At 45.6% G+C, this 17,699-nt stretch overlaps 1 protein-coding gene across 5 annotated transcripts in view; it reads left to right on the top strand.

The window, feature by feature from the left end:
• The window catches only part of cd99l2 (CD99 molecule-like 2), a 213,852-nt gene extending 203,876 nt beyond the window's left edge, over window positions 1-9,976 (top strand). For all 5 annotated transcript variants that reach the window (XM_086001607.1, XM_086001599.1, XM_086001591.1 and 2 more), the window contains 5 exons: window positions 282-314; window positions 3,137-3,253; window positions 5,915-5,983; window positions 7,078-7,123; window positions 8,697-9,976. In XM_086001607.1, the coding sequence (XP_085857733.1) occupies window positions 282-314; window positions 3,137-3,253; window positions 5,915-5,983; window positions 7,078-7,088 (230 nt within the window). In that variant the 3' untranslated portion in view covers window positions 7,089-7,123; window positions 8,697-9,976. The remainder of the gene's footprint in view (window positions 1-281; window positions 315-3,136; window positions 3,254-5,914; window positions 5,984-7,077; window positions 7,124-8,696) is intronic.
• The last annotated feature ends 7,723 nt before the right edge of the window (window positions 9,977-17,699 follow it).

Raw genomic sequence — 17,699 nt, 5'->3', positions numbered from 1 at the left:
ACCACTACCAACATTTTACAAACTCACTCCAACTCCCTGCAGCAATCAAGCATCCAGCAGCACCTGCTCGCTCCTAGCCCCTCCCACCTCGAAAGTGCTACCCACTGAGCCACGGCTGACACTCGTCTGAAAACAGCCTCTGCACACAGCTGTTTCGCTGAGCAGTTGTACCTGTGCGCCAGCAGGGGGTGCCTTTGAGCAGCAACGCATCAAAACTCCCAGCACACTCTCTTTCAGACAAAAACCTGAGGCACAAAATAACTTCTTACCTTGTTTTCTAGATGACCCCGGGCCTTCCAATGACCAGGATCAGGGTGAGTGTTCCCAACTTGCTGAATCAAAGTGCATTCAAATAGTAACTCGGCTTCTGGCAGCTGTGTGCCCCGGCCCATGGAGCAAGCTGACAGAGCCTGTAATGGTGACAGCTTAGGTCAGTCACGCCTGTTACCAAAAGGAATTAATCGAACGGCGGTGTTGGAAGTTTGAGATGGTCACAATCTTTGTTTCCGAAAAGTGTCCTTGCTGTGTTCTGGTAGCTTTAGAAACACAGGAACAGGAGGAGGCCGTTCAGCCCCTCAAGCCTGTTTCGCCTTTCAGTTAGATCATGGCTGATCTGTATCTCACCTTCATCTCCCCGCCTTGGTTCCATATCCCTTAATACCGGTGCAACAAAGGTTCACTAGATTGATTCCTGGGATGAGAGGGCTGTTCTATGATGAGAGAGTGTGTAGAATGGGCCGATACTCTCTGGAGTTTAGAAGAATGAGAGGTGATCTCATTGAAACATACAAGATTCTGAAGAGGATTGACAGGGTAAATGCTGAGAGGTTGTTTCCCCTGGCTGGAGTGTCTAGAACTAAGGGGCATAGTCTCAGGATAAGGGGTCGGCCATTTAAGACTGAGATGAGGAAGAATTTCTTCACTCAGAGGGTTGTGAATCTTTGGAATTCTCTGCCCCAGAGGGCTGTGAATGCGGAGTCTTTGAGTAGATTCAAGGCTGAGATCGATAGATTTTTGGACTCTGGGGGAATCGAGGGATATGGAGATCAGGCGGGAAAGTGGAGTTGAGGTCGATGATCAGCCATGATCTCATTGAATGGCGGAGCAGGCTCGAGTGGCCGTGTGGCGGAGCAGGCTCGAGGGGCCGTATGGCGGAGCAGGCTCGAGTGGCCGTGTGGCGGAGCAGGCTCGAGGGGCCGTGTGGCGGAGCAGGCTCGAGGGGCCTTACGGCGGAGCAGGCTCGAGTGGCCGTGTGGCGGAGCAGGCTCGAGGGGCCGTATGGCGGAGCAGGCTCGAGGGCCCGTATGGCCTACTCCTGCTCTTAATTCTTATGTTCTTACAAAAATCTATTAATCTCAGTTTTGAAATTTTCAATTGACCTCACCAATTGACCTAATGCTAGACACTGCAGCATCCATGTTTAAATCCTGGTCTGTGTTAGCATTAGTACCCAGGCTTCACCTGCACAGTCATTGCCAACTGCAGTGCCAAACAGAGGCTAGGTTCTGGGCCTAAGGGAGGGGCGGGGCGGGATCGACGTGTATTGTCAGAGCAGCGCACAGGTCATGAGTGGCTCTGCTGATGGAAGAGAGCAGCTTGATTACTGGTGCCAGGGTGAGGCAATAAAGGGGATAAAGTGCAGGTGAAATAAATTCTCTCCCAAAATAACAGGTTCTCAATGTGTTTTTATAGTGCCTTTAATATAATAAAAGATCCCCAAGTGCTAAGTGCTTCACAGAGGCACCAAGTGGACAGTGATGGGAGAAAGGTTGAGGGAGAGGCTTGAAGGAGCGGTCAACAAGGTAGGGTTTGAGGAGCAGTTGTAGAGGGGGAGGGAAGTAGCAAGGTGGAGGGGTTTGAGGAGTGTTTGAGTGTGGGACTGCGGTGGTTTACAGCTCTGTGACTGTAAAGGGAGTGGGGGGGGGGACAAAGGGGCTTATAAAGTCAGAAGAGTGGAGGGCATTCACTAGCATGTAGGGTTGGAGGAAGTTGCAGAGGTAGGGAGTGATCAGGCCGCGACATGGATTTTCAGTTCAATGTCTGAGGTTTGGGGAGCCAATGAAATTGGCAAGATGGGTCGATAGGGGCTCAGGACCTGGTGCACTATTGGATGTAGGCAGCAGACCAGTCGCAGTTTACGAACAGTAGAATTGGGCAGTTGGCCAAGGACGGTGTCGGAAAAACGGAGCCAAGGAGGTAACCAGGGCGTGGGCAAGGGTTTTGGTGCTAGTGGGAGTGGGATAATGGCAGGTGGGTGATGTTACTGAAAGGGGAATCACTAGTCCTGGTGGTAGCCAGGATTTGGGGCTCAAAGTTCAGCTCAGAGTCAAACAAGGCACCAACGTTCTGCACATTCAAGGTCAGGCAGGGGGGGGGTGGAGTCGGGGGGCTAGAGTGTGGAGTTTTTGGCAGGAAGCAAACAGAATGGTGTCATTCTTGCTGATACTAAGTTGAAGGAAGTCTTGATCATCCATCACTGGATGTTGGATAAGCAGTCTTTCAGCCCAGTGGATATCATAGTCATGGAAGGGACAGAGAGGTTTTCAAAAATTCATTCTGGAGATCTGGGCGTCGCTGGCAAGACCAACATTTATTATCCACCCCTAGTTACCCCTTGAGAAGGGGGTGGTGAGCCGCCTTCTTGAACCGCTGCAGTCCGTGTGGTGAAGGTACTCCCACAGTGCCGTCAGGTAGGGAATGCCAGGATTTTGACCCAGCGACGATGAAGGAAAGAACTAGGTGTCGTCGGCGTACTTGTGAAAACTAACCCCATGCCCACTATTGATCTGAGAGAGACGGAGTGTAGCCGAGGACTACTCTCCATTGCTGCCACTCGGTAGGTTTATAAACTATATAAATTCATGATGACGTACAGGCTTTCACATTTCAAATTGTTGGTACTTTACAGGTTTTGGTGCATCGACTGCCCCAGCCAGATTGATAGCGCTCATGTCCTACAGACCCCCAAACCTTTTAGATTCAGATTCATTAACATCTTGCAACAACACACAGCGGCTGTTTTTAGTATAGAAAATATATTGAAATAAGATCGAGTAATAAACGGTAGCTAACGTTAAGTTATTCACGTTGAGAGATTACCGTTGTTCCTCATTCAGTGTTTCCCTTTCTCTCCCAGTCGGTATACCTGAAACAACAATAGCTGGAATCGCCAGTGCTGTGGCTGCAGCTTTGTTGGGCGCAGTCTCCAGCTACATTGCCTACCAGAAGAAGCAATTATGTTTTAAAATACAAGGTACAGTACAATCATCAGTGTTATATAGAATGACATAGAATGTACAACACAGAAACAGGCCATTCGGCCCAACTGGTCCGTGCCGGTGTTTATGCTCCACACGAGCCTCCTCCCACCCTACTTCATCTAACCGTATCAGCATATCCTTCTATTCCTTTCTCCCTCATCTAGCTTCCTCTTAAATGCTATTCTCCTCAACCACTCCCTGTGGTAGCGAGTTCCACATTCTCACCAGTGTCTGGGTAAAGAGGTTTCTCCCGAATTCCTTATTGGATTTATTAGTGACTATCTTGTATCTTTGAACCCTAGTTTGGTCTCATACTGCTGCCTGCTGGCCACTAATGGCACTGCGACTAACAGTCCAAAAACATGTAGAAAATGTATCAGCCATTTACAGTAAAAAGAAAATACGCCAGCAGTTCCAGCGTTTGATCCCCTGGATCCTGCTGGGTCAGGTGGGTCTCTGTTTGGCTCAGGTGGGCCTCTGTTTGGCTCAGGTGGGCCTCTGTTTGGCTCAGGTGGGCCTCTGTTTGGCTCAGGTGGGCCTCTGTTTGGCTCAGGTGGGCCTCTGTTTGGCTCAGGTGGGCCTCTGTTTGGCTCAGGTGGGCCTCTATTTGGCTCAGGTGGGCCTCTGTTTGGCTCAGGTGGGCCTGGCTGCTGCAGGGAGGGGTGGAAATGGCCGTGGCGCTCCTTTCTGATTGACTGCTACTAGAAAGTGCACACGTGTGTACAACACGCAAGAACTGGGTTCGGTTCGGCTACGATACCTTCCTCCGTTGAATCTGATGGAGGAAGTAGTTAGAAGCACACATCAGTGAGGGATCCCACCTGAAACATTAACCTGTCATTCTCATTCTGATGCAAAATGACTTTTAGGCACTTTCTGTATTCGCTGCTTACGTTGCTATTTATATTAACATTCCTTTCATGACTTTTTTTTTTTAAATACCCCCACTGTTGACCCTGACCACTCTCGTCCTGATTCTGGCTTGTTCTTCTTTGTAATAATTTCTCCCTACTTACTTTGGATAGCTACTGAAGATGGTTAGGCAGTAAATTATTTTACTAAGACATTTTTTAAAAACAGGATGCAGGTGGTGGGGGAATGCAGAACCGCTCCGCTCTCTAATGGTTCTTAACTTTTGTCTCCTTAACATTGTGAGTTGGTCTAGTGCTAGTCTATGCGACACCTGATGAATTCTGGTTGTTGTCGAGTTAATGATGTTACAGAGCTCTTTGTTTTTACCTCTATGATGCAAGAAATCACTGAAACTCCCCCAAGGATTTATTCTCAATGTTGTGCTCAATATATATAGTTCTTGAGATGTGGGCAAATCTGGCAAGGCCAGCATTTATTAGCCATCCCTGGTTGCCCCGAGGGCATTCAGTCAACCACGCAGTGTGGGTCTGCAGCCACAGACTGGGTAGGGGTGGCATGTACCCTTCTCTGAAGGCATTGCTGAATCCGTTGGGTTTTTAAGGACAGTTTGGCAGCTTTTTTTTCCCCCTGTTGCCAGCCCAGATTTTATTGAATTCCATTTGAGAATTTGCCATGGTGGGATTTAAAACTCACGACCTCTGGGTTGCTAGCCTGTTACCATAACCATTACACTGCCGTATCCTTCAATAGGCTAGCATTTAAGCCTCATGTTTTTTTTTTTACTTCACTGATGTTGCACTTGCTGTACAGCAAGGCCAGGCTCTCAACAGTTGCCAACTCCTCCAGGGTTGTCCTGGAGTCTCCAGGAATTAAAGAGTAATCTCCCGGACACTGCTGCGAGAAAACTCGGGAGAAAGATCATAGGAGCATTAAAAACAATTGTGCGTGTGTTTTTTTAATTCATTTTGTTTATCAGCTATAAAAATATTGGTCATTGGGGCGAGGGTGGGGGTGTGCATGGGTGGGGGAAAGGCTGTTTGACTGGGCAGGGTGGTCGGAGGTCATGTCATGAAACCTCCAGGGAATACATCCAACCAGAGTTGGCAACCCTAAACACGGCAAGAAGCTGGTTCTCCCCAGGCTGCTTAATTTACTTTGGCCTTTACTGTTGCTTATTGCTGGCTGCAAGGCGAGTTAAGTGCCTCAGCCTGCCGCATACAGGCCAGAAATGGCTGCTTTTTTTTTTTTGCACGGGCGGCCTGCACAGGCTGTCTCCAGCTCAAGCGGAAGATTCGTGGGCGGTAAAACCAGCGTTGCAGTTACGATTTGACCACTGCGATACGCAGTCTTGTTTATCTATGTGTTGCCCTTGGAATCCTCTGCACAATGTAAAATGAGACGAGTTCCAGAGCTTGACGGCCAATATATCTGCTTCCATCTGAAGCAGTATTGTTCAATGTAAAAGGGTGCCATTAATCATTAACTTCAATCCACATAGGTTAGACATAGCAACTCAGTCTCTGTTACAGACTTGCACACGTACAAACTAGCATTGTAACTGGAAACCTTTCAAGTCTCGCTACTAACACTACCATTTAAAAGAAACTTTTTTTGGGGGTGTGGAAGAGGAAAGGGTCGAACTTTTGATGGATTTACTCACTGGGGTAAAAGTATTAGAATTCATTTATTGCTGACTTCATTATGTGTGCAGCTGCTCAAAGTGTGAATCACTGAATTCAGAACCTGTAACTTTTGCTTTCTCGTGCACCTTACCACCACAGGGGGGGGTCTTAATCAACAGTACGTCAAAGGAGAGAATGTTGAAGCGGGTGCCGAGACTGAGCCACAACGTGAGTGTCTCTCTTCCCACTTCTGTAAACATAATTTATTTACTTCTAAACATCTTTACATCATAAAATGATCACTTTAATCTTTTTTAAAAAAGGTAGTGCTGAATAAATATCTAGTAATCTTTTCTCATGTTTTCTTACAGAGGATGGCTATCTTTTCTTTAAAAAATCAGCTGTCTTTTTTTTGGTTCCAGTTTCATTTCTGCTTCCCCATGTGCCATCTCCCACCCCAGATAAATTTTCTCTTGGGCCTTTGCCATTTTACACTGGACTTGGCCATTAGATGCTTGAGAACAGTCCTGAACGATTGATTTATTTGAACATTTCTTCCCTGCCCCCTCGGTGGGGGGGAAGTGCCTGATCTCCACCCAGCAACTCCCCCTTCCTCCCCTCACCACCACAGCCATGGTTGGAATCTCACCAGGTTTGGTGAATAGGCATCTTGCCCCGCTGTGGCACAACACACAGCATCCAGTGCTATGGTGGGCCCAATGCCAGCTCCATGTTGGAAAATACTGGCTAGAAATTGCTATTGGCGATATTGGCAAATGAACAGTTAATGTTCTCCTTTTATTTGCTTCGAATGGGTTAACACCTACATTAAAGTAGCAGATAGAAGAATGCCATATCAACGTGTCAAGCATTCACGATTATAACCAAGGGCAGTATCTAGGCTTTGCACGGACGCAGAAACACAGTGACCCTACCTCTCAAAGTTCTCATTGACCACTAGTGAACTCATTAGCAGCGCCTCTTTCTCCATTTTGGGCCAGTTTGGTAAAGATTTGCCTGGTGAATCATTGATAACTGGCATTTGTAATGAATTTGATGAGAGTTTTAGAAGAGCAACGTGTTTACGATTTATCAGATTAATTTGAATCAAAACAATGGAAAATACTACACCCAAGAAAAACAGCCGTTAGTTTTCATAGACCATAAACTTCAATAATCCACTGACAGTGGAACCTGCTAACAGTGAGCTCCGCTCCAGTGAAACTGTATTCATGCTATTAAATTTTCAATGTCCCAATTCATTTAACATGTAACTAGATGCATAACACTACTATTGTAATGAAATTACTGCCTGCTTACAGGGTTCATCTGAGCACTGCTCATTCAGCCTACGAAGAGTCTCTCCAGGTTTGTTGGAACTTTCTCTCTCGCTCTGGTCACCTTCAGGTCCTGGAATCTTCTTTGCATGTCCATTTGCCTTTTTATTTTCAAGCTCGTGTTCATCGATATTTTCCGCTTTCCTTTTCTGTCAAGTTTTGGTTGTTTTGACTATCTGTAACATGTGTTTGTAACGGGTTATCTCGAGGCTGCCTCGACTAACCCGCTGCCCTTTCTCTGTAAATGTTGATTTGGCGCAGTCTTCCCTATTGACTTCCATTGCTCTCTCATACTTCACATTCAGCCAACTCTTTCAATGAGTGAAAATCTTGCTCTGGCGGGTATTTGTTGTGACGCAGTTTCATTATAAACAGGTCCCACTCTGCTTGTATCCCAGACAGTAATTCTTCTTTTCTCCACAACACGTCTCGCCCTCGCCCTTTTCTTGGAGCTACTTTCCTTACCACAGTAATTTGTGATTGTTCGGCCAAGTGGGGAATCAGAACTTCTCTGCAACTGGGATCCTAATTCTGCTTCAGTTGGCCTAGAGACGTTGGTGTGGGCTTGCGTCCTCAGAGAAAGTTTTTTTGCATGTGAGGATTGGAGTTTAGGATGACACTCTACTGAAAATTGTGAGGGAGGGATAATGGTAAAAATTGTACAGGATTTCCACAAGACACTTGAGCTAGAAGTTCTCGAGACGAGGCCTCTCATGACTAGCAGTCGTAGCCAAGCTGCCCTGGATGAATGTTGGCATGTCAATATGATGTCTGGCCTGGCTGTTTACACTGTTATTTTATGGAGACTCTTTTCAGTAAAGTTGAGGCTGAGCAGGTGCATGTTTATTCAAAGTGAGGGCAGGTACAGGTGCAGTACCAGCAGTTTGGCAAAGCAAAGAAATACACTAATTACTTGGGTGGTACTGAAGGAGAATCAATGTAGAAATCTGGAGGTGAGAAAGGGGTTTACACACCAGCGACGCAAGGCAAAATATAGTTGCAGAACAAAACTGGGTGTACATGTGGTTTCAAAGTCACAATAGATTCCGGCAGGGGGAAAAGATCCAAACAGGTTTACTAGCTAATTTTAAGTCAGCTGTTGTGATTCGGACATAAATAAGCAACTCTAAAGCACAACACAGCTTTAAAAAGCAAGCGCATCTGAATTGAGAAGCAGTCGCAGTAAGCTGACTATTTAGCAGAGGAACGTAGATGGCACAAGTCAAGATTCCAGATGGCATTCTCTGACCATAGCGAACCTTTACAACGCTGTCTGTGCCAGTCACAGCAACCTCACCAATCGCACTGTGATCCAATATAAGCAGAATGTCTGCAGCAATTCCTACATTAGGATCAAGAAATGAACAAAGTGGCAGAAGCTTTGGTGTTGATCCAGACTATGTCTGTCACAGATACTTGCTTGAATGTACTGTGGACTCTGAGGAGGGGGAGATGGGGGGTGGGAGTCTGCTGACTTTGTTTATATTTCTGGACTCTCAATGCCCTTCGTAATGTACACTGCCTGCCCTCCCTGTTTAAAATGATCTATGTTTTTGTTTTCTTTCTGACATCCATCGTGACGGCTTGGCTGAATCTTCCTACAGCTGGACGGAGCCTCCTGCAGACACAGTCAGAGAAACCCCCTGCAGACACCGCCAGTCAGATCTAGATCGCAGTGCTGGAAAAGACAGCCTTTGCTTGGAGACCAACGTCTGCTTAAAATGGCATTTTTTGTTTTATTTAAAATAAAGCGGTATTTAATGCGGATTCCTCAAAACCCTTTAACTATGTATTAGACTAGGTGTGGCGCAGTGGTTAGAGTAGTTACTGTACAATGGCCCTACATAAAAGGGCAAATGTGAAAGGATTTGGCTTGGATATGAGCAACTCAAAGAAGTCGTTGCTTGGACATAACATGTAGTTTAGAGATTTCTTTCTAGTACTTTAGGAAAAAATGAAGTTTAACAGTTAGATCTGTTGCTGTAGCAGGGTGGGGGGGGGTGGGGAGGGGGATGGCTGCAGGGAGACACCATTCTGGTGAACAGCCATGGCTTGGTTTCTGTGTATATAAGAGATGGTGGCAGAATTAAGAATGTGATACACTCGTTCCAGACAGCAGTGTATCCTTCCCCAGCAATCCATTTTACCTCCCTTCATATATGCAAGCTAGAATGATTTTTTTTAAAACACACCATATAGTTAAATATCTGCAATTGTGCAAAATCACCCTTCTCACCTTTATTCGTGCAGTGCTGTTAGAGATTCTGGAGAAAGCTGTTAAAGCCTATTCAGGGACTTGAAGTCCTCGATATAGTGACTGTGGCTCTGGAAGACTAAAATATTCCTACTATAAGACTTGAATCTTGCCATCATCTCAGATATTCAGATCAGACCATCCTGTCCACTGCAAACTGAACTTTACACAAAGGTCGGTGGGGGGGGGGGGGGGGGGGGGAGAAAGAGACTGAATATCGTACGCCAAATGCGTTCAGTGTTAGCTAACGGAAACCTTATGTCTGCCTGTTCATTTCTGCAATAATAATCTCTGCTTGAATTATTGCTTCAGATTTTACACATATGCGGGTGTGCACCTTTAGAAGAGGTTAGTGTGTGAATGCAGTTTCCTTGTGTATATATTTTTTTAAAGAGTGTGTATTCAGCATTTACTCCACCACTCTCCTTTACTGGTGGAGCACCTTTCCCAGATCAGTAAGCTCTGGACTATCAATCTACTTTCACAACCAAAGGGCATAAACCACTGCACTGTGCGAACACAAGCTAAGTATTTATCGTGTATGAAGTCTTGCGACTGCTAGCGTGTGCCTGCCTCTTGTGTTCTGTTACAGAGACAGAACAATCTACATTAAAAAATCGTTTCCTCTAAGTGTCACACTTGTTTCTTCTTGCACCTTAGAATCATACAATGGTTACAGCACGGAAGAAGGCCATTCGGCCCGTCGAGCCCGTGCCGGCTCTCTGCAAGAGCACTTCAGCTAGTCCCACTCACCCCGTCCTTTCCCCGTAGCCCTGCAAATTTCTTTCTTTGAGGCACTTATCCAACTCACTTTTGAAAGCCGTGATTGAATCTGCCTCCACCACCCTTTCAGGCAGTGCATTCCAGATCTTAACCACTCGCTGCGTAAACAAGTTTTTTCTTACGTCGCCTTTGGTTCTTTTGCCAATCACCTTAAATCTGTGTCCTCTGGTTCTCGACCCTTCTGCCAATGGGAACAGTTTCCCTCTATCTACTCTGTCTAAACCCCTCATGATTTTGAGCACCTCTATCAAATCTCCTCTCAATCCTCTCTGCTCCAAGGAGAACAACCCCAGCTTCTCCAGTCTATCCACATAACTGAAGTCCCTCGTTCCTGGAATCATTCTGGTAAATCTTTTCTGCACCCTCTCCAAGGCCTCCATCCTTCCTAAAGTGCGGTGCCCAGAATTGGACACAGTACTCCAGGTGTTTTATACAAGTTCATCATAATTTCCACCCTTCTGTACTCTATACCTCTATTTATGAAGCCCAGGATCCCATAAGCCTTTTTAACTGCTTTCTCAACCTGCCCTGCCACCTTCAACGATTTGTGCACACATACCCCCAGGTCTCTCTGTTTGTGCACCCCCTTCAGGATTGTACCCTTTAGTTTATATGTCCTCTCCCCATTCTATCAAAATGTATCACTTCGCACGTTTCTGCATTGAATTACATCTGCCACGTGTCCGCCCATTTCACCACCTTAGTCGTGATACTTTAGCGCATCCACGGATTCCTTTTAAACAATGCCACGGGTGATCCAATCTTTATATGCATATTAAAAAGAAACAGCCAGTCACTGAGCTGGAGCTTGGAAATTTACAAGCAGTTCCAACTGACCTCGGATTTGCCAATTTAGCGCGGGAGCCTTAAAGGGACAGGCCAGGCTGGGAGCTGAGCCTCGCAGCGGTGCTCCAAAGCCAGGAGCACCTCATGGGCTAACGCGCGGGAGCTGTCCCAGTTTATACAGTAAGCCTGATGCCTTGCACTTCAAAAAAGGTGCTTTTAGTTTTTAAACAGTGGCTTTTGTTTACATCACCTGCCCTCAAATAAACTGTAGAAGGGTTTCGACCGGAAAGGTTGACTGTTTCTCTCTCCACGGATGTTGCCTGGCCTGCTGAGTTTTTCCAGCGTTTTCTGTTGTTAGCTCAGATAAACTTTTATCCTTTCCCTTTTAAACGGGGCCCTTCACTAAAATCAGAATGCAAAATCTTGCACGTTCTCTAAAAAAAAAGTTACTGTCCGCCAATGCAATTAACTTTAAAGCTAAGAATTAACATTAATTTCCCAGCTGGCACATAGATAACATTGGTTTCAGATCTTCCAGTCTGAGCGCTGGAATGCGCGAGTACTTACAGACTACACTGCCCGTGTCATGAGAGTTGCTGGCTTCCCTGACTGGAAGCAAGAAGCATTTACTGGAGTGGTAAACACTCGCAAGAGCTTTTACCACTGCTGACTGGCCGCTAGCGCACAGTGTGCTCTCGGCCCATTGCAGGCAAGCAGAGAGAAAGTGATCTCGGCCTGGATTGAATACCGGGTGGGCGAGATGCACCACAACCAGCACTGGCATAGCGTGCTTTTAACTCGTTCCTAGGGGTGTTTTGCAGCCTTGCTATTTTAAACAAGGCACCAGGCGGTTTATTTTAAGAGAGGCAGCACTGCCATGAACATAGCAGAGTGCTGTCTTGAGTAAAATGTCGTCGTCAGCCGAGGTACAATGTTGCATTTAATTCTTGAGAATGTCCTTGTGTCTCCCACACATCCCATCAAGATCCGAGCCTTCCTCACTGGTGGAATCAATCCGGGATTGCAGCCAAATTGGTGCCTGACTCTTATTTGCAAAAATTGGACGGATAAAGCCTTCCGAGAGGCATGGAATAACTAACAGCTGTGGCTGGGTTTAGATGTACTTCGTGAGAACAGTTAAAGGCAGCCAGTATTGCAGCAGGAAAGAGCTTGTCTTTACAGAGCGCCTTTCACAACCTCAGGGTCCTCAGCCAAGGATGTACTTTGAAAGCAGTAAAAAAAAAAGTTGCAGTATTTTTAAATTTGCTATTTTTTTCCCCCTTCCATGCTGCAATTTAATTTTATGAGCAATTTCCAGTCGCTCACCCGGGTAGCCATTATTTGGCTCAGCAGGGAGTGCAGGGAGACGGGTCAATCACAGGGTAAATTACAGCTCCGCCCAGTGCGAGCCTCACACAATTATCAACATATGCCGCAGGCATCACTGACTGGATGATTGTCAGCAGCGAAAATCCTGTCTGATTTACCGCCCCCAACCCCCCCATCTCTCGCCCAGGGCCAGTAAGACCAACTGCAGCATCCCTACTGTCACGAACATACGCAATAAAATTACCATGGGATGGGGGGGGGGGAAGTTATCTTGCTGTAACTTCAGTAGATAGTTGGTTGAAGCCACCGTGAGGCCGTCAATGGCCATTTGTGCCATTACTTCAGGGCTTTCTGCCAAAGTGATCGGGTGAATCCTGTTAGATCCCTGAGTCTGAGGATATGCTGTTATTCAATAATCACACGGATGCTGTAAATTAACAATAAACAGGTCTTTACTGGAGAAGGGTAGTCTCAAGACTAGGGGGCGAGGGGGTTACAGGCATGCGCAAGGCTTATATACAGGTGTGGTCACTGCCGGTACTACAATATACAGGAGCTGTAAAAGTAGTTCTGACTTAAAGGCACATACACTACAAATCCTGCGGAAGATTCTCCCCAAGTCTACTTTAAAAGGTGGATTTTTTTGCTCACGCCACATCAGAGCCATTCATTTGTTCAATGGGAATACGGAAGCAGCGAGAGGCGATCAGGGTGTCATTTCTACAGTAGGGGCATAGCCAGGAGTGTTTTTACATCCAACCACTCACAAAAAACGCTCTGTTGTAATGCACATTCCAGATGGGTGCTGTTTCAACAATCGCCCACACAGCAGGTTATTATGGGGCAGGGACTGTCTCCAAAACACATCACATTAAGAGCAAAACTTACTGTAAGTCAGTTGTTTTAATACTTTCAACTAAATAAGTGTGTGTATGGAGTACAACAGCTTTTTAAAATGAAACGGTGCAGTTGATTTCATTAATACGATAGCAAAATACTGTGGATGCTGGAAGTCCGAAATAACAACAGAAAACGCTGGAAAAACTCAGCAGGCCAGGCAACATCCGTGGAGAGAGAAATAGAGTCAACGTTTTGGGTTTCGACCCGAAACGTTGAGTCTGTTTCTCTCTCCACGGATGTTGCCTGGCCTGCTGAGTTTTTCCAGCGTTTTCTGTTCTTATTTCAGTTGATTTCATTACTCATCCTTCCCTCTGCTTCGTTACTGTGACGATCTCTCATTCCCTGGAATGCTGCAGTGAAGCAAGAGAAGGTAGTGAACAATGGATAGCTGTGTGGCAAGAGGGAAGTGAAAGGTTAAAGCTGCAGTATGTCTTTTTTTTATTCGTTCATAGGATGTGGGCGTCGCTGGTAAGGCCAGCATTTATTGCCCATCCCTAATTGCCCTTGAGAAGGTGGTGGTGAGCCACCTTCTTGAACCGCTGCAGTCCGTGTGGTGAAGGTGCTTCCCACAGTGCTGTTAGGGAGGGAGTTCCAGGATTTTGACCCAGCGACGATGAAGGAATGGCGATTATATTTCCAAGTCAGGCTGGTGTGTGACTTGGGGTGGGGGTGGGGGCATGGGGAACTTGGAGGTGGTGGTCTTCCCATGCGCCTGCTGCCCTTGTTTTTTCTTCTGTGAAGAATTAAAAACATGGAACAGCAGACCAATGTGAGCAAAGTAAGTGCCATTTTGTTAGGTGGATCTGGTGTAAGACTCAGGTGTGGATTGGTGCTTTTGTCCTGTAATGGAGGATTTGCCAGGCAGTAGCTGCTATTTATTCATTACGATGGAGAGATGCAGGACAATCCTAGGAAAAGCCCAGGTAGGCCATTCAGTTCCTGGAACCCATTTTGCCATTGTTAGATTATGGCAGATCTGTACTTCAGATCCATTTTTCCACCTTTTGATCCATATCCCTCCATACCCTCACCTAATAAAACTCTGTCTTGAAAATTTCAATTGATTCAACTTCCACAGCCTTTTGGGGAGGGAATTTCAGGTTTCCATGACCCTTTTTGTGAAAAAGTACTTCCTGATTTCACTCCTGAAAGGGCTAGCTCTAATTATAATTTTGTGCCCCCCCTCCCCTTGTTCTAGATTCCCCCACCAGAGGAAAATTTCTCTCTTAACGTTTTAAACACCTCAATTAGATCACCCGTCAGCCTTCTAATACAAGCCAAGTTTACGTTAACCTGCCCTCATAGTTTAATCCTTATCATTCCGGTGAGTCTGCGCTGTACCCACTTCCAAGGCCACTCTTTCCTGAGGCGCGGTGCCCAAAACTGAACGCAGTGCTCCAGATAGCGTCTGACCAAGGCTCTGTGCAACTGAAGCATCACTCCCTGACTTTTGTATTCCAACCTCCTTGAGATAAAGGCCAACATGGCATTAGCCTTTTTGTAGCCGTGCCCTAGCTTTTAGTGATTTGTGTACATGGACCCCTAAATCCCTTTGCTCCTCCACAGATCCTAGTCTCTTGCCAATCGCTAATCTTCCACTTAGGCAATATCTGAGGATTGGAGAGAATAGAAAAGATTTTTAAAATGTATTTATTTGCTTATATCATGATTTTGCACTTGTTTTTAGTTGAAAGCATTTCATTTTGTTTACATTGTGTATTCGAGGTGTGACCCAAACATGATAGATTGCGTAAAGGAGACACAAGATTATCAGAACGTAGGAATGTACGGCGTGTTTTCATCCATCCACTAGCCCCGAAGACCAAAAGCGGAGTTTACTACACACATCCCACCATTGATTTTCTAGCCAAATGCCTGCCCAGTGCCCTCTTGAAATTACTGATATCAGTCTTGATTAGCTCCTTGGGCAGCCCATTCCAAATGTTCACAACCCTGAGATGTAAACTAGTGGTATAGGGTCTATCCATTCACCTTTGACCTTCTGGAGGTAGAGTTTCCGCGTGTTTTTGCCAGTAGCGTCAGCGCAATCTGGGCGGAAACGGCAGAACCAGCGCAAAAGATCGTGGTTTTTCCAGAATCTTTAAGATTCAATTCGCGGATCATGATGGAGCTGTACAAAACGCTAGTTAGGCCGCAGCTGGAATACTGTGTGCAGTTCTGGTCGCCACACTATAGGAAGGATGTGATTGCATTGGAGAGGGTGCAGAGGAGATTTACCAGGATGTTACCTGGGCTGGAGCGCTTCAGCTATGAAGAAAGACTGGACAGGCTGGGGTTGTTTTCCTTAGAGCAGAGAAGGCTGAGGGGGGGGCCTGATTGAGGTGTACAAAATTATGAGGGGCAGAGATAGGGTAGATAGAAAGGAACTTTTTCCCTTAGTAGAGGGGTCAATAACTAGGCGGCATAGTTTCAATGTAAGGGGCAGGAGGTTTAGAGGGGATTTGGAATGGTTGGAATCTGGAACTCACTGCCTGAAAGGGAGGTAGAGGCAGGAACCCTCACAACACACAAGCAGCATTTAGAGGAGCACTTGAAACGCCATAGCATACAAGGCTACGGACCAAGTGCTGGAAAATGGGATTAGGATAGGGCTTGATGGCTGGCGTAGACACGATGGGCCTCTTTCTGTGCTGTATAACTCTTATCAGGCCCCGGCCACAAATCTGACCACGGCCCCAGGTCAACATTCGCTGATTCGGGGAGGCTCTTCAAATTGCACTAAATTTCTTAGGCGCACAGGCACTAGTCGGCATGTTTTAAAAGTTCAGATGAAAAAGTCTTTAATTTACTAAGAAACTGATTGGTGTGCACCAATGAAAGTAATGTGGTTCAGTATAGTTTTAAAAAAAGTAATTTTCAGTGATTTTAAATCAGGTTGCTCACAGGTGGAGGACTGGACACATATATTTTTTGTGATAAACCCATTTTCAGCTGTATTAATAAAACTACACCAGGTCACCGCTCTTAAATATATCAATGAATGAATACCTTATAATGGAAAGAAAAAAAAACAAATGATTACATTCTATTACACTGGTTCATGGAAGATTTTAACCTTTGTGATTATACAAATGATTTTTATTGGAAACTTGAACTGTAACCTACCCGACGCAATTTCGAACGCATTTTGGCCAATTTCCCGATTGCAGCCAAATCGGAAACTCTACCGCCTGATCTGTATCCCATGTTCCCTAGTCATTCTCAGGGTCATGGAGTTCATCCTGTTCACACCTTTAAAAATCTTAAATATTTTAATACAATCCCCTCCCAGACTTACCTAGCATAAACAAATCCAGCTCTGCAGTCTTGTAGCTCACGTCTGCTGCCAGGTAAAGGCTGTTGCATCATATAACCCGATAGTAATTTAATGGGCTTTATTAAACCCCTGCAATTCATATTTTATGTGTTTTATAAAGGATTGGCTTGAAGTTTTTTTACAAGGCATTCATTGGGTCTAGATATGTTATAACCCCTTGAACCTGGTTTATAGAAGGCATTTGAAGAATGAGATTATGTTACAACCCTACAACACACAAGCTACTATTATTTGTGTGTGTGTGAGAGAACGTGAGTGAGTGTGTACAGACATGGATAGTTCTGCATATGAAAATTTTAGTAGGCTGACTATAATTAGTCTTAAATATAACAGGCAGTTGAGGGAAAATGGTAAGATTGTGTGTGTATTTTTCTTGTTATATATTTTATCATGCATATTAAAGACAAGCTCTTATTTTTAATGTGCTGATAATCAAGTCACTCATTCATTCAACTGGTGTTTTAGACAGTCCTTCCAGGAAAGATACTGCAGCCTTTCACATGATTGACAGGTCAGAAGTACAGGCCACACCCCCTTCCCTCCCTCCCCTCCCCTTTCCCTCCCCCTCAGAAACAGACTGGAATTCTTAAATCAAAAACCTTTGGATTGCACACTGCAGTTTTCAAAATATCCTGGCGTGGGTTTGGCATTTCCTTGGGCCCTCTATTATTTACGTTGATTTATGCCCATTTTGAGTTTGGGTGTATTCCAATGAGATTGGGAGGGCACTTGGGTATAATTTGACATCAGGAAAATGGGCCCAATTTGGGGTGTAACCTTCGGGTTGTGCCCAAGGAGGAGACTCCAGGCCCATCCCTACAATGATGTGTGTGGGTAGAAGTATCGGACTTTCAACACTTCTCACCTCCTCCAGCTCTGTGCTCCTCCAATTCTGGCCTCTCGCACATCACCAGTTTTCATCGCTCCACCATTGACGGCCGTGCCTTCAGCTGTCTGGGCCCTAAGCTCTGGAATCCCTGCCTAAACCTCTCCACCTCTCTCCTTTTAAGACACTCCTTAAAACCTACCTCTTTGTCCAAGCTTTTGGTCAACTGTTCTAATATCTCCTTACCTGCCTCGGTGATAAATGTTGTTTTAATAACAGTCCTGTGAAGCACTTTGGGACATTTTACTACGTCAAGGTGCCATATAAATGCAAGTTGATGTATAAACAATACAAGACTTGAATAGAACAGACGGAGACCCACAAAAACCATA

Source organism: Somniosus microcephalus, chromosome 1 (assembly GCF_052327205.1).
Source record: "Somniosus microcephalus isolate GS21.2 chromosome 1, FLI_Smic_1.0, whole genome shotgun sequence".
NCBI lineage: Eukaryota > Metazoa > Chordata > Chondrichthyes > Squaliformes > Somniosidae > Somniosus > Somniosus microcephalus.
Note: the sequence above shows the minus strand (reverse complement) of the source record. Positions and strands in the feature narration are given on the sequence as shown.